This window comes from Bison bison, unplaced genomic scaffold (assembly GCF_000754665.1).
Source record: "Bison bison bison isolate TAMUID 2011002044 unplaced genomic scaffold, Bison_UMD1.0 scf7180017864057, whole genome shotgun sequence".
NCBI classification, from domain to species: domain Eukaryota; kingdom Metazoa; phylum Chordata; class Mammalia; order Artiodactyla; family Bovidae; genus Bison; species Bison bison.
The window spans coordinates 1152737-1169306 of record NW_011494629.1 but is presented as its reverse complement, the minus strand read 5'-3'; the positions used below and the strand labels follow the sequence as shown (position 1 = coordinate 1169306).

At 45.5% G+C, this 16570-nt stretch overlaps 1 protein-coding gene across 1 annotated transcript in view; it reads left to right on the top strand.

Annotated features, from left to right (window-relative positions):
• The window catches only part of ROR2 (receptor tyrosine kinase-like orphan receptor 2), a 238680-nt gene that overhangs the window by 217453 nt on the left and 4657 nt on the right, over nt 1-16570 (top strand). Inside the window, exons 5-7 of the mRNA XM_010835957.1 lie at nt 8526-8653; nt 12341-12655; nt 13823-14068. Of these exons, the coding sequence (XP_010834259.1) occupies nt 8623-8653; nt 12341-12655; nt 13823-14068 (592 nt within the window). The 5' untranslated portion in view covers nt 8526-8622. The remainder of the gene's footprint in view (nt 1-8525; nt 8654-12340; nt 12656-13822; nt 14069-16570) is intronic.

Genomic DNA, 16570 nt, shown 5'->3' with positions numbered 1-16570 from the left:
CTCCTCCTGCCCCCAATCCCTCCCAGCATCAGAGTCTTTTCCAATGAGTCAACTCTTTTCATGAGGTGGCCAAAGTACTGGAGTTTCAGCTTTAGCATCATTCCTTCCAAAGAAATGCCAGGGCTGATCTCCTTCAGAATGGACTGGTTGGCTCTCCTTGCAGTCCAAGGGACTCTCAAGAGTCTTCTCCAACACCACAGTTCAAAAGCATCAATTCTTCAGCACTCAGCTTTCTTCACAGTCCAACTCTCACATCCATGCATGACCACAGGAAAAACCATAGCCTTGACTAGACGAACAAGTAAGAAATTCATTGTGACTTTCTCATAGATGCCTTTTTATTAGAATGACAAAGTTATTTTCTTTGTTGAAAGTTTTGAAAATGAATGAGTATTGGTTTTGTCAACTGCCTTTTTTATATTAGGGCTTCTCTGGTGGCTCACATGGTAAAGAGTCTGCCTGCAATGCGGGAGACTGGGGTTTGATCCCTGAGTTCGATCCCTGTGTTGGGAAGATCCCCTGGAGAAGGAAATGGCAACCCACTCCAGTATTCTTGCTTGGAAAATCCCATGGATGGAGGAGCCTGGCGGGCTACAGTCCATGGGGTCACAAAGAGTCAGACAGGACTGAGCAACTACGACTTTTTTATATTAACTGAAATTAATACATGGTTTCTCTCTTTGACTCTGTGTTTCCAGTAATTGTTTTTTAAATGTTTTTTAAATGAAGTAACTTTGTGCTCCTGGGTTAACCCATTTTGGCTCACTCCCATTTCTATATTGTCTTTTTATTTTGCTCAGTCTAGTTAGCTAGTGTTTAGTGGACCCTGTTGCCTTTTTGATCAGGAGGTCTACTGGCCTATAATGTCCTTGGAGCATACTTGTCAACTGTTTGTATCTAGGTACGTTTGCCTTGTGAGATGAACTAGAAAGTACATCTTACTCTTTATCTTCTGAAAGAGTTTATTTAAAATTGCTGAAGTTTCTTTTTTAAATACTAGATAGAATTCACCAGTTTCTTTTATTTTGGACTGGAGCTTTAATCATGGGAAGGTTTCTGATTACAACTCCAAGTTCTCCAAGAGATTTGGGGCTAATCTTAGTTTTTATTCCTATTTGTACTTATTTTGGTATATTGTCATTTATCATCTTTTTCTAAATTGTCCGGTATGTTCATTTATTTGTTCATAAATTTCTTATTATCATTAACATTCAAAGTCTTTGGTGAGTCCCCTTGTGCATTCCTGGTGTTGGTAATGTATGCTTTCTTTTAATCAGTTTTTTCTCAGTGTTAGCCCTTTCACTTTTCACTTTCTTGCATTGGAGAAGGAAATGGTAACCCACTCCAGTGTTCTTGCCTGGAGAATCCCAGGGACCGGGGAGCCTGGTGGGCTGCCGTCTATGGGGTCACACAGAGTCGGACACGACTGAAGTGACTTAGCAGCAGCAGCAGCAGCGATTTCATTAATTTTTGAAGAATCAACTTTTGGCTTTATTGATTTTTTTATTGTTTGTTTTCTATTTTATTGATTTCCTCTCTCACCATTAGTATTTGCTTCTAATTACTTCAGGTTCAACTTGACATTCTTTTTCCAACTTCTTAAGGTGTAAAATCTTATCTGGAGTGGGGTGCCATTGCCTTCTCCAAATTTAAGCATTCAAGGCTATGAAGTTCTCTCTTAATTACTCTTTTAGCTACATTCCACAATTTGGGGTATCCTGTTTTCATTTCTCATATTTTATGTTTTCTCATTCCATTTAAAATACTATTTAATTTTTCTTACATTTTCTTTTTTGAGCACAAAGGTTATTTAGAAGTGTGCTACTTAATTTCCAAACAGTTGGAGTAGTTATAAATGTATTTTTGTTATTGGTTTCTAACTTAATTCTGTGTAATCAGAAATTTATGGTTTCACTTTTTAAAATTTATTGTGAGTTATTTTATGAAAAGCATATGGCCTGTGTGGGTGAACTGCCATGTACGCTGACACATGTATGCTGTCTTATTGGGTATATTGTTCTACAGATATCCAAGGGTCAAGGGGGTGTTAGTGTTTCTGTTGTTTCTTCACTAAATTTTGCCTGCCTCAGTTAATTGCTGAGAGACAGGTATTAAAATTTCCAACTGTAATTATGGATTTTTCTGTTTTGTCCTCTAGTTCTGTTAATTCTGAAACTCTGATAATTAGGTCCATTCATGTTATGTCTCTTGGTTAATAGGCCCTTTTATTTGAAAGATATTTTTGCTGAGTATAGAATTCCAGATTCACATTTCATTTTTCTCTGCTAGTACACTGAAACTGTCATTCTCCCATCTTCTGTTTTGCATTGTTTCTGATGAGCAATCAGCCATTAGTTTTTATTTCCTCCCTTTTCTGTTTATCCTAAGTTTTTAGCAAGTTGACTGTGATATCAGCAGTCATGGTTTCCTTTGTATTTATTCTGCTCAATTTTCACGTACATTCTTTAATTGGTGTTACTGTATTTTAATCAAATTTGGGGAAATTTTGGCTATCATTTCTTCAAACCTTTCCCCCCAACTCTGTGTATCTCCCTTTTCCTCCTGGAATTTGATTGTATGTGTTAGATCTCCTGTACTTTCCTATAACTTACTAAAGCTCTATTTAATTTTTTGTAGATCTTTATGTCTCTGTTTCAGTTTGGAAATTTTCCATTGACCTGTCAAATTGACCAATTTTTTTTCTAATTTTATCCAATCTGTTGTTAGTATCATACCATAAATGTTTTATTGGAGATTATATGTTTTAGTTCTTCTAGTTGATTCTTTTACAGTTTCCATCTCTCCTGAGATTACTAATATCTTCATTATACTTTCTTTTGTACATTGTTTACCATACTTTTGGTTCCTTAAAGTCCTGGTCTTCTAAGTCTAACATCTGGGTTTGTTTCTCTTGACCATAGGTTATATTTTCTTGTCTCCTCACATGCGTTCACAGGTGATTTTTTATTGTACACCAGACATTGTGGTTTATACTCTAGATTTTGTCATCTCCTTCTGAAAAGTGTTTTGTTACATCAACTTACTAGGTTACTAGCAGGTCATCTGAAGCTTATGGAGTTTAGGATCCATTTTTGTTAAAGATGTCGCTTCCTCTGCTTTCCTCAAGCAGGAAGCCTATTTATCACAGACAAACAGACCTTCTCATAATAACAGTAACAATTATGAAATTATTTAACCAGTTTTAACAAAAAAAATTGGGGGGAAAAGTTACCTTCCTACACAATTTGTAACTACTTTTGAGTTTTGGTATTGATTACTTTTCAACCTCAAAGGAGCCTGCTGCAGCTGCTGCTGTCGCTTCAGTCGTGTCTGACCCTGTGCGACCCCATAGACAGCAGCCCACCAGGCTCCTCTGTCCCTGGGATTCTCCAGGCAAGACTACTGGAGTGGGTTGCCATTTCCTTCTCCAATGCATGAAAGTGAAAAGTGAAAGTGAAGTCGCTCAGTTGTGCCCGACTCTTTGAGACTCCATGGACTGTAGCCCACCAGGCTCCTCCGTCCATGGGATTTTCCAGGCAAGAGTACTGGAGTGGGTTGCCATACTTTCCTTTAAAGATTATTCATTGGTTATAACAAGGAATTTTTGTAAGCTTTTCTTCAAACCAGTTTTTGTTTCTAGCAGGTACCATTACAGGGAAGGTGCTGAAGTGGCCCACCATCTCCTAATCCCTTTGTGAAGAAGCCTTTTCTATCACAGTATAATGATTCCTTTTTCTTTTTCTTCCCAATCTCCAACTCCCTTCCCGTAGCTTTTTTTTTTAACCTAAGATTGTAGTTATTTCTGTCTCTCTCCTCCTCTACTATGAACTTGTTGCTATAAAGGTTTCCTCTTCATCTGTGCTATTAGTGCCTGGTGGCATCAGGAAAGAAGGAGATTTCCAAAACTGAGTTTCTATCATATTGATGTTCTGAGATTTGGTGAGCATGCTTGTTTCACTGGTGTGGTTTAAGGGATTTTACAGAAGACAGCTTCTGTGTCAGCACTTTTCTTTGGTCTCTGAATGACCGGTTTTACAGCCTTTCTGCAGCTCTGTCACTCTTCAGAGGACCCAAACAATGCCAGGTAAAAATAAGACAGAACTGTTTGAGACCTACAAGTAATTCTCACTTGTTCTCCCAAAATTCAGAAGCCTGGGGGATGTCACTGTCCAAACATTTCTGTTTGTGTTTCTGGATGTTCTCTAAAATTCAGATTAGAAGCCCACGGAAATAAGGGGACCAGTCAGAATGGCTGCGATCCAAAAGTCTACAAGCAATAAATGCTGGAGAGGGTGTGGAGAAAAGGGAACCCTCTTACACTGTTGGTGGGAATGCAAACTAGTACAGCCACTATGGAGAACAGTGTGGAGATTCCTTAAAAAACTGGAAATAGAACTGCCTTATGACCCAGCAATCCCACTGCTGGGCATACACACTGAGGAAACCAGAATTGAAAGAGACACGTGTACCCTACTGTTCATTGCAGCACTGTTTATAATAGCCAGGACATGGAAGCAACCTAGATGTCCATCAGCAGATGAATGGATAAGAAAGCTGTGGTACATATACATAATGGAGTATTACTCAGCCATTAAAAAGAATACATTTGAATCAGTTCTAATGAGGTGGATGAAACTGGAGCCTATTATACAGAGTGAAGTAAGCCAGAAAGAAATACACCAATCCAGTATACTAATGCATATATATGGAATTTAGAAAGATGGTAACAATAACCCTGTATACGAGACAGCAAAAGAGACACTGATGTATAGAACAGTCTTTTGGACTCTGTGGGAGAGGGAGAGGGTGGGATGATTTGAGAGAATGGTATTGAAACTTGTATAATATCATGTATGAAACGAGTCACCAGTCCAGGTTCAATGCACGATACTGGATGCTCCGGGCTGGTGCACTGGGACGACCCAGAGGGATGGTACGGGGAGGGAGGAGGGAGGAGGGTTCAGGATGGGGAACACGTGTATACCTGTGGCAGATTCATGTTGATATATGGCAAAACCAATACAATATTGTAAAGTTAAAAATAAAAATAAAAAAAAAATAAGGGGGCTGTGGTCCCAGTGTGATGCCCTTAAGCCCCGTCTCAGTGTGTCTTGCCTGTACCCTTGTTGCTTCCCCAATCTTGTGGGCACGTGACCAGTGGCCAAAGAGAAGCCCACAGTGATAGACCAGGCTTTCTAGTCCCTGACTCTTGAGGCAGAGAAAGGAAAAGACTCGTTCTTGTGGGGTCACCCAAGGGACCAACTGAATAAAATCTCGTATCCTCTGTAGCTGCTGCTGCTGCTGCTAAGTCACTTCAGTCGTGTCCGACTCTGTGCGACCCCATAGATGGCAGCCCACCAGGCTCCCCCGTCCCTTGGATTCTCCAGGCAAGAACGCTGGAATGGGTTGCCATTTCCTTCTCCAAGGCAAGAAAGTGAAAAGTGAAAGTGAAGTCGCTCAGTCGTGTCCGACTCTTAGCGACCCCATGGGCTGCAGCCTACCAGGCTCCTCCATCCATGGGATTTTCCAGGCAAGAGTACTGGAGTGGGGTGCCATTGCCTTCTCCGATCCTCTGTAGAGCTGACGTTAATAAGAAAATGCACATCTTAATGCTTCTCCTGGCATAGCAGGCAAGCGCCCTAAACCCAGTCTGCAAATGGTGACATGGAACTCGAACACCAGGGCAAAGTTGACTTGTACTTGTGTTTCTTTATTTGGCAAGTGTAGGCATTAGTTTTAGTTTAATCAGCAGTTAACGCCAGCTCACAAAGAGAGAGAGAGAGGTGGGTTGGGTGTGTATTGTTAGCACATGTGCTTGCCTATTTAAACGATGTTTAAGGAATTCTTGACCCAAAGAAATAATGGCCCATGAGCTTGAAAGAAAGGGCACCCGGCTCTCACTGACACCAGAATCGCCTGTTTTAGATTATTTATGGCTCCAAGTTCTTTTCTTTGAAAAAGAGATTTTCTTCAGGGGCCAGGAAGACAGCAAACGAGGGAGAGAGCCAGAGGCGGCTGAAGAGACTGTGTCCTGCCAGACCCATTGTCTCCACTGTCACAAGCGTCCGGAGTTTCCATTTGTGAGAAAGCTAAGATAGGGATTCTTAAGTCCATTTGGTGAATTTGGACACAACCCAGATTTCACTGGGGGATGGTTTAAATCAATGTAGGGTGGATGACAGGTGGGGGGCTTATGGCAGGTTGCAGATTTGCTGGAAAGCAAGCAGATTACAGGCCTGAGGCTCCTGCTGAAGCTTGTTGTGGGAGCACAACACCCCATGTGCTCCACAGTGGACGGCAGCCCTGATATATGTGCTTTAGCCCACTTTTACTGTCTCCTTGGAGCATCCTCAGGGTCACTTTAAAAAGCGTCTATCTGCTTAGAATGACTGACCTCATCGGCCAAAGGCAGGACTAACAGGTTTTACTGAAAACAATTTAGCACAGACTCCAAAGGGACGTGTACAAGCTATTCCCTCCAGGCTGGGAAGGTTGGACTGTGGGGCAAGAGGGAGGGCTGTGCTTGTGAGAGTTTCCTTCTGTGTCCCCCATATTTGTACACATGGTCTGTGCTGTGGAGCAATGATGAGGTCACTCCTCTGTCGTGTAATGAGCACTTCTGACTGTACAAACTCTTTGAGGTCTGCCTGCCTCTTTGGCATCCTCTCCATTGCCTTTCTCCATTTGAAAGAATTCTCTCCTATCGCTTAATAGTAGAACACAGTTTCCAAATGGTCATCATCTTCATAGAAGCCTTGCTTGCAAATAATGGAAGTTAATAGAGGTGTAATGTTTCCAATGTAGTTTAAGACCAAGACGGAACACATCGACTGTTAATATTCTGTGTATATTTGAACATAGGCATGAACATGTACACACCTATGTGTATGCTTCATGTTTTTCAATCCATCTTTCATACTCAACTAGTCCTTCATACTCAACTAGTTCCATTCCCCCCCGTCTCTCACCCTGCCTTAGAGATGCTGATTTTTTTTTTTAATGAATAAGCTCTATAGTTTAGGTCAATTTTAAATTCACAGAAAAATTGAACAGAAAGTATAGAGAAAGCTCAGGTACTCGTTCCCCCCATCTCCACATACAATTTTCACTATCAGTGACGTCTTGTGTTAGTATGGTGCATTTGTTACAGTTTATAAGCCAGTTCAGTTCAGTTCAGTTGCTCAGTCATGTCCGGCTCTTTGCAGCACGCCAGACTTCCCTGTCCATCACCAACTCCCAGAGTTTACTCAAACTCATGTCCATTGAGTCAGTGATGCCATCCAACCATCTCATCCTCTGTCATCCCCTTCTCCTCCTGCCTTCAATCTTTCCCAGCATCAGGGTCTTTTCAAATGAGTCAGCTTTTCGCATCAGGTGGCCAAAGTATTGGAGTTTCAGCTTCAACATCAGTCCTTCCAATGAATATTCAGGACTGATTTCCTTTAGGATGGACTGGTTGAATCTCCTTGCAGTCCAAGGGACTCTCAAGAGTCTTCTCCAACACCACAGCTGTAAACCAGTCAGTATTGATACATTATTATTAACTGAAGTCAGGAGGATCCCCTGGAGGTGGGCATGGCAACCCACTCCAGTATTCTTGCCTGGAGAATCCCATGGACAGAGGAGCCTGGCCAGGCTATAGTCCATGGGGTTACAAAGAGTCGGACATGACTGAAGTGGCTGAGCAGTAGCAGCATGATTTACGATAAGCTTCATTCACTCTTGGTGTTGCATGTTCTCTGGTTTGCACGAATGTATAATAACATGTATCCACCATTAAAGTATCATTCAGAGTAGATCCACTGCCCTAAAAATCTCCTGTTTTCCTATTCACCAACCCCCACCACCAACCCTTTGGCATTCATCTATGTTCTTACTGCTCCATAATTTTGCTTCTTCTAGAATGTCATAGAATTGGGATCATACAGTATGCATGCAGCCATTTCAGACTGACTTCATTCACTTAGTAACATGCATTTAAGTTGCCTCCATGTTTTTTTTTCTTCATATCTTTTCTTGATCGCTCTTTTCTTTTCAGGGCTGAGTAATATTCTATTGCCTGGATGTGCCATAGTTTATTCATTCACTATGGACATTTTGGTTGCTTCCAAGTTTTGGCAGTTATGGATTAAGCTGCTATAAATGTCTGTGTGTGTGTTTTTGTGGGCTTCCCAGATGGTGCAGTAGTAACGAATCTACCTGCCAATGCAGGAGACACAGAGATATGGGTTCAATACTTGGGTTGGGAAGATCCCCTGGAATAGGAAATGGCAACCCACTCCAATAGTCTTGCCTTGGAAATCCCATGGACAGAGGAGCCTGGCAGGCTACAGTCCATGGAGTTGAAAAGAGTCAGACATGACTGAACACACACACATAGGTTTTTGTTTGGACAGAAGTTTTCAGTGCATTCAGGTAGATGCCAAGGGACAAGATGGCTAGCTCACCAGATGCTGGATTTAACAAGAAAAAAAAAATCCTTGGGGATAATTTCAGTGTGCTCATGGATCGTGTGTTTTTCCCAGAGACGACTACCATGAGGATGGATTCTGCCAGCCGTACCGGGGAATTGCCTGTGCGCGTTTCATTGGGAACCGGACCATTTACGTGGACTCTCTTCAGATGCAGGGGGAGATTGAAAACCGAATCACAGGTAGGAGTGCAGTCCTTTGTTCTGAGACACTGAGCATGCATGCAGCTGCCTGTCGCCCCGCTGGTGTGTTTTCAGTCTCATTTGTGTATTTTGTCCCTTACAGCCATGGCCAGTGAATCCTTGTGCCATGTCTCCTGCAAGAGAAAATCAGAGGCCTTTATCAGAAGTGGTTGCAGTTTATCCTAAAATATTCCTATTTGTGTATGCAAATTAGCAAGCGCAGTCTGCTTGGAGTGGACCAACGCGCTGACTGCAGTCAGGCGAGCGGTTCCCAAGCCGCGCCGTCTTGTTTCCCTCCACTAGCCACACGGCCAGGCCAGCACCTGTGATGTTCAGTCTTGGTTCTGCCTTTCCTAGCTCTTGTGCCTTCTCAGAGTTACAAGGATCCTGGCTTGGGTACAAAGTACCTGGGCCAGATTTTAGGTATTGGGGACAGAGGTTCCAGGCCATCAGCTGTACCCTAGGGACATTGCAGTGAACTCAGACCCCCATCGGCCCTTGGTTTCTGGGCACAGTCAGGTCTTTGGTTACCTGCCCCCCTCCCCCCCGTATGAAAAGTGGTTCAGATCCTTTAGGAGTGAACATGCTCGTTTTCCGTCATATAAGAAGTTGATGTTAAGAACTTCCTGGGGGAAACTCCTTAAGAAGTGAGAAAATGAATTAAACCAAGACTCTGAAAAGCCCTCCCCACCACGGCTCTGCTCTCCTCACAAACCCCCACATTTTCTCCTTAGACTCTAAGGAGAATCTGGTGAAGATGGCAGGTGTCCCAGTTGAACTAGGTTCTCTGCACAGTGATTCTTGACCCAGGCTGATCCCTGATGTGGGCTCCCTGGAGATTCTGGAGGGATTTGCAGAGGGGCTGGCAAAGCACTGCCCTGTAAGGGTACAAAGGAGGACCCCAGGTAGAAACTCATGCAGGTGTCACTGAATGTTCTTCTAAGTCCAATTTGACCCTGGCTTTGTCTTTCACCCTCAGTCTGGAGGGTCTAAGGTCTAACCTGCCTGGCCCATGGCTACAGAGACCCCTGAGGACACGGTCAGGTGTCCAGTGAGAAATGGAAGGGCAGTAATGGGACTCCGAGATCCTGGAAGGTGCTGTATTGGTCCAGTGGGCCCATGTTTTGAACTTGTTTGTATCTCTCATTGGAAAAGCTCCCTATGCCATTTAAAGCAGAACTTCTTGAACTTTATGATCACAACCCATAGTATAAAGTATATTTTACATCGTGACTTAGTATCCATATATATCTGCTTCATAGAACTGAAATGGGTTACAGGAAACAACATTTGCTTTAACAAAGGCAGTGCAAGCTAATTTTTCCCTTCAGTTTTATTTCATTAATGAAAAAACTTGGTTCCAGCCTTAATATAAACCATGCACTCTGACATCCTCTGTTCCATTCTCATCATCGTTTAAAATACCAGCCACAGACTCCAGAATTAATTGTGTATCCCACTAATTAGCAAACACTGATTCAAGTCACAGGGCTGTCTCTCCGTTGTCTCTTCAGGAAGTTTAAAGGATAACAACTCAGATATCTAAGCAGACTCATGCTATAGCATTTTTTTTAAAGATAAAAGTTTAGAAGGAGGGTTCTCTAGATTTGTGTATTTTTGAAAATGTAAATGTGAAGTTGCTCTAGACTAACTGATGGTTTAGAAACTATGTTGGTTGTGGAGACAGTCTGTTTGAAGAGAATGCTTGTCAGAACAAGTTCCAGGGACACTGGAAGCTTCCCAGAAATGAGCCCCAGAACCATCAAAGTGATGTGCTGGATGTAAACAAAAACAAGCACATGGGTTGTTGGCTCTCTGTGATGCCTAGAACCATCTTTCAGAAATAAGTCCTCACGTGATGGGCTCTGGGACGGGGAGAGGAGCAGTCCTGTAAGGGGCGGCCTTCACATCCTCTTAGTTGATAGCCCCGAAGCAATGCCACCTCTGGCTTTCTTAGGCCTTTCGCTGCCTGGGGGTAGAGGTCAAAACTGGTGACAGATCTTCTGGGAGTCAGTTGTCAGCTCACATGAGGAGACTGAACTGGGTTCAAACCCAGTTCACCAGCCAACCCTAAGAGACCCTGCACCTCAACCTCATACCTGTCTGTTCTGCAATTTTAATATTGGCCAGAAGGGACGGAAGGCTAAGGATGACATGACGAACATGCTACAGAGTTCCCAGCACCCAGTGCTGCGTGCGGTGCATGGAGACAGCCTATTACCAGAGCCCCCTGGACCAAAGGGGCTGTTTACCTCCTGCGCTATTTTATAGGCTCCACGTGGGTTTCCATTTCCCAAAGTGTGGCCTCAACAAATCACTTGACAGATAGAGACCCAGGTACAGAAAGGACTGAGTGACTGCCAGTCCTGTGGTAAGTGAAAAGGCTGGGCCAGAACGGGGCTCCTATGCCAGCTCACCTAACCCAGTGCCAGCCATGGGTACCTTGCTGGGTCTTTGGAGGGAAATGGGTGCCAGCAGTGCCACCTGCTGGCCGCACTAGGCACGGCACTACAGGTGACGGGTGGAGCTGAAGTGTCCCAAGGACCAAATTCCAACCTCTCTAGGTTCTCTCGCCTTCTCTCAGCAGGGAGTATAGGCACAGGAACCTCTCTTTCTCTAGCTGGCCAGGGTCAGATCCTTATAATCAGGTCCTACACAGGTCAAAGTGGGGTGGGCACAGATGGGGCAGCTGATGCTTTCCTTTGAGTGCTGACTGCCACAACCCGGAGGAGAGGGCCCTGGAGTGCACACCTTCCCTCCTGCCACTGGCAACTCTGCTCCCATCCACCTGCCCAGACTTGGTCTCTGCAGCCCCCACCCCTTTCCTTTGTCCATGCAGGTGTCAGTTCTTCCCATCAAGCCCCACCCTGTGATGTCTCACCCCTAAAAGCAAGCCAGCCGACCTGGGCTCCAGACACTCCTGTGATGGCTTGCTTCTCTGCTCTCCTTCACAAAGCCCTGCCACTCTCCCCGCTTTGAACCTCCTCTGGTTGTTTCTGGGCTCTCCCCAGACTCCACCGGAAGGAATCCCCACTATCCACTCCCATTGTCATGGACTCCTTCTTGGGCCACAGGTCACAGGGCTGGTCGTTCATCTTTCTGGCTCTCTGTGTTCATACCCTGGGTCGTCCACTCCTTGGCCAGGCCTCCGTTCTGCACGCAGGCTCCAAGATGTCAGGAAGACCAAAGCTCTGACCTTATGCCTCTTCTCCAACCTCTCCTTCTAGAAGCCACTCAGCCCGTGGCTTCGCCTACCACCAACTGGCAGAGCTGGTTCATAACAGGACCTTAGGAAGTGGTTTTGGGTCTGGTACCAGAATCTTTCTGCCTTGGAAGTAGTATCTAGGTGGATGAGATCTGTGGCCTGGTTTTCCTCCTTTCTTGTTTCATTTTTGATGTTCGTAAGGGAAGCCCTAGGACCAGGGCCTTTCTGTGTCAGTTGCAAATCTGGGCGGCCCATGTGCTCCCTGGGGTGCTGCTCTCCTGAGAGCCACTCTGGGCCAGCAGAAGGCAAGCCGGAGGGCTGGGGGTGGGGCACAGATGAGAGATGGGGGCCAGGGTGCCGGGCAGGGTCGAGGGCCTGGACCGAAGATGGGACCAGGGGCGCTGGGCAGGGGTGGCCGTGCAGGGTGTTTGCCCCGAAGCAGGACCCACCCCACCCTAACTCTGACCTCGCCTCCTCCGCAGCCGCCTTCACCATGATCGGCACCTCCACACACCTGTCAGACCAGTGCTCGCAGTTCGCCATCCCGTCCTTCTGCCACTTTGTGTTCCCGCTGTGCGACGCGCGCTCCCGGGCGCCCAAGCCGCGCGAACTGTGCCGGGACGAGTGCGAGGTGCTGGAGAGCGACCTGTGCCGCCAGGAGTACACCATCGCCCGCTCCAACCCGCTCATCCTCATGCGGCTGCAGCTGCCCAAGTGCGAGGCGCTGCCCATGCCTGAGAGCCCCGACGCCGCCAACTGCATGCGCATTGGCATCCCAGCCGAGAGGCTGGGCCGCTGTGAGTCCCCACGCGTCCTCCTCCAGGACCTGGGTCCTGCCTCTTAGAACCTGGGGACCCCATTCCAGCCGTCCAGGAAAGTCCCACAGACCCGCTCCATTCCGGTAGGGCAGCCCCGGGGTGCAGACTCCCTGTCATCTAGTTGCCGGCGCACAGCCCTCCTGACGCTGCCTGTCTGTGGATCCCCAATAAGTCACTCTACCCCAGTGAGCCGCACACTTAGCTTCTCCGACAGGAGGACTCTGGGCCTACCGCCAAGAAAGGAGCTTAGGGGAAAACAGCCCCCTTCCAAGCCTTCCCTGTGGTGCACAAGCATCTCTCAGCCCCTGACTGAGGATGATGGTGCTCCTTGAGAGGAGCCGACCCAGAAAAGAGGTCGACTTCCTCCCAGACTTGGGAAATATTCACTTCCTTGGTGAGGCTGGAGTTCCCTAGAGTAGCAGGGCTCCTCACCAGGTGGCCAGAGCCTGGTCTCCAGACCCACTGCACCATCCAAAGCCTGGCACCTCAGCTGACATCATGAACCTCCTGGCAAGTTGCTTAAATATCAGTTTCCTCATATTACACCATGATAATAACTACTGACCTCAGGAGCTGGAATGAAGATTAAATGAGTTAATATTTAGAGAGTTCTTAACACAGTGCCTGCACACAACAAGCACAGTGTAACTGGTATTCAACAAACACACATGCCAGGTGTGACTCAAAGTGACCCTGGGTCTCCTCTGGGAGTGGAGTGGGCTCCCAGCGGGGCTGGGGCTCTGCTCACAGCAGGCTGAGCCCTGTCCTCACTGAGTTTGGGGGCCAGGTCTGGAAGTTTCTCATCCCTCCTGTATAGTTTGGTTTTGTTTCTAATGCAAGTGAACGTGAGGTTAGGGTTGACATCGTCATTGTAGAGGGGGGGTGCCTGCTATTTCAGGGTCATAAACTTCTGACCAGGTTCTTCCCCACATATGTCCCTGGTGCATCCATCCATTTAATTTGTAGGCTTGAGGACTTCTTTTCTTGGAAGTTACCTCCAATCCCTTGGTCTTTTGGAAATTCCGATTTGGCGAGGTGGTTTGGTTATTCCTTTTTGGAATAGTTGAAGACAGGTGCTCCCTGGACCCACAGAAGAGGGCTGCTTCCTCTTAACTTTCGGGCCTCCTGACAAACCTTCTCTCTCAGACCATCAGTGCTACAATGGCTCAGGCACGGATTACAGAGGGACGGCGAGCACCACCAAGTCGGGGCACCAGTGCCAGCCGTGGGCCCTGCAGCACCCCCACAGCCACCACCTGACAAGCACCGACTTCCCGGAGCTCGGAGGGGGGCATGCCTACTGCCGGAACCCCGGAGGGCAGATGGAAGGCCCCTGGTGCTTCACGCAGAATAAAAACGTACGCATGGAACTGTGTGACGTACCCTCTTGTAGTATGTATTCTCTCTTTTTTTTAAAATGTTGACTGGGGGGTGTACTTTGTGATGACATGGTACCAGGAGGCTGGTAGCTCTGGGATTCCCCCACCCACCGTGTTTCACCACCATGATTATTTGTTTTATGTAAAGTTGTGGCTGGTTATAAAAGTAATACCTGGTCATTACAGGCCTTTTTAAATTATAGAAGAAAAAAAAAAACTAAAGAAGAATGTGCAAATCACCTCTAGTTTCACCACTCAGCAGAGACTGCTGTTTACATTTGGGGGCCCTTCTGTCATTCCATGTGTGGTCCTGGGATATTCAGTTTGGCATCTTGTTTCTCAATGAACACTGTCAAGCATTTCCCACTGTTAGTGAAAATGCTTCCCACTACAGTTACAACCAGCTTCTGAGACCAGCATCCGTGCTTGGGGTGCAGCCCTCCTGTTCCTCTTCCCTCACCTCCCACTCTGCTCAACTGTTTCACGTAGACTTAGCAGAGTGAGGAGAAAATACAACTTAAATCTCTTGTTTTCCCCGAAGTTTCTCTCTTAAATTATGACTAGAAGAAAAGTGTGTAGTTCATGGTAGCAAATTTTACAGACGTCGTTATCTCTGGGCTTGCCAGGTGGTTCAGTGGTAAAGAATCCGCCTGCCAACTCAGGAGCCACAGGGGATGTGGGTTCAGTTTCTGGGTTGGGAAGATCCCCTGGAGAAGGAAATGGCAACCCACTCCAGCATTCTTGCCTGGAGAATCCCATGGACAGAGGAGCCTGGCGGGCCACAGTCTCAAAGAGTTGGACATGACTGAAGTGACTTAGCATACTTGCAAGATGTTTTTACAGTGAGCAGTTATTATTTTTGTAATTAAAATTTAAACAAGAGATAAAGAAATTTGTATGTTCTTTCCTCTGGCAACGCCACAGGAATTTTACTTTGCAGAAATATTTGCACTTAAATGGGCAGAAATGCAAGGGTATTTGTTGCAGAATCACTTCTGAGAGCTAAATAAACAGGCAGTTGTTCACCAACAGGGGATGAGGCAGCAGTTCATCTGTGCCGAGGGACAGTGTGCAGTTCTTGATGAATGGCTGGCACTGTGTGTTCTTCAAGAAACATAGTCTGGTATATTGTGTTGTTGTTGCTTAGTTGCTAATTTGCGTTCAACTCTTTTGTGACCCCAGGACTGTAGCCCGCCAGCTTCCTCTGTCCATGATATTTCCCAGGCAAAAATACTGGAATGGGCTGCCATTTCCTCCTCCAGGCAATCTTCCCAACCCAGGGAACGAACTTGCATCTCCTGCATTGGCAGGCAGATTCTTTACCACTGAGCCACCAGGGAAGCCCTTCTGGTCTAGTATATTATTCTAACCACAAAACCAGGAGCAGGAAAATATGGATGATATGATTCTATTTTAAATGAGCTCTATTTAAATTCTATTCTTAAAAACTGTATGAGCTGCTTCTTCTATTTCAAATTAGTTGAATATTGGTTTATTCATGAATATTATTTCATGTTCAACTTAAATATATACATCAAAAAATAAGTGAATACCAACCTGTTAGCGATGGTATGAAGTGAAAAGTGTGCATGCTCAGTTGTGTCTGACGTGACCCAGTGGATTGTAGTGCCAGGCTCCTCTGCCCATGGAATTTTCCAGTCAAGAATATTAGAGTGGATTGCCATTTCCAAATTACCTATTAAGAATATTCAATTTTCTCTAATACTATAATTATTAATAAGCGTGTATTCTGTTAATGATTTTTTAAAGATAATGATAAAATAAATGGATATACAAAACTATGGATAGTGCTCACATCTCATCTTGGCTTAAGGATCATGAAATTTCCCTCCTAGACCTTAATTAGGAAAAATGACCCAGAATCTCCACTGCTCCTGAGGCTTTGAGAACATCTGCCTCCAGAGTGGGACCAGGAGGGTTTTGTGGGTGGTTGTATTTGATTTTTATCTTCTTTTGGAGACAAGGGAACAAGACTGGGTTTGGGACAGTGCTGGTGATAGTGGTGATTTTTAGAACTGAGTTAGCTCTTTAAGGGACCATGTGGACCAGAAACCACTTGTTTGCTTTCTGATGGAAAGCTCATTGCCACTGGTTATAGGGAAGCCCAAGTTCCTGGGTAATTATTCACAAGGTTAAGATGAAAACTGCTGGGGGCATTCGGGGCGGGGCTTTGGAAAACATGCTTCCGCATCACAGAGAAGAAGCCTTAACTCTCCCTCAGAGGGCAGCACCGAGGTGCTTCAGCCTTGAGGCCCAATGCCCTCTGTGCTTTCTGTGAGTCCTGTAGGGGTAGACTGTGCATTGCTCTTCACCATAGAGGGGAAAAAAGAGAGAGAGAGGGGAAAAAAAGAGAGAGAGTAAAGAAAAGAAAGAAAAACGTCCTGAAGCCTCAGTGTTTGTACATCTTACCTGTTGTTTTTCAAGAGTTTGTGTACCCCTGCTGCATATTGTTGGGTTAAACCCGTTGGCTGCCAGTGCTCTTTTAAATCATGTG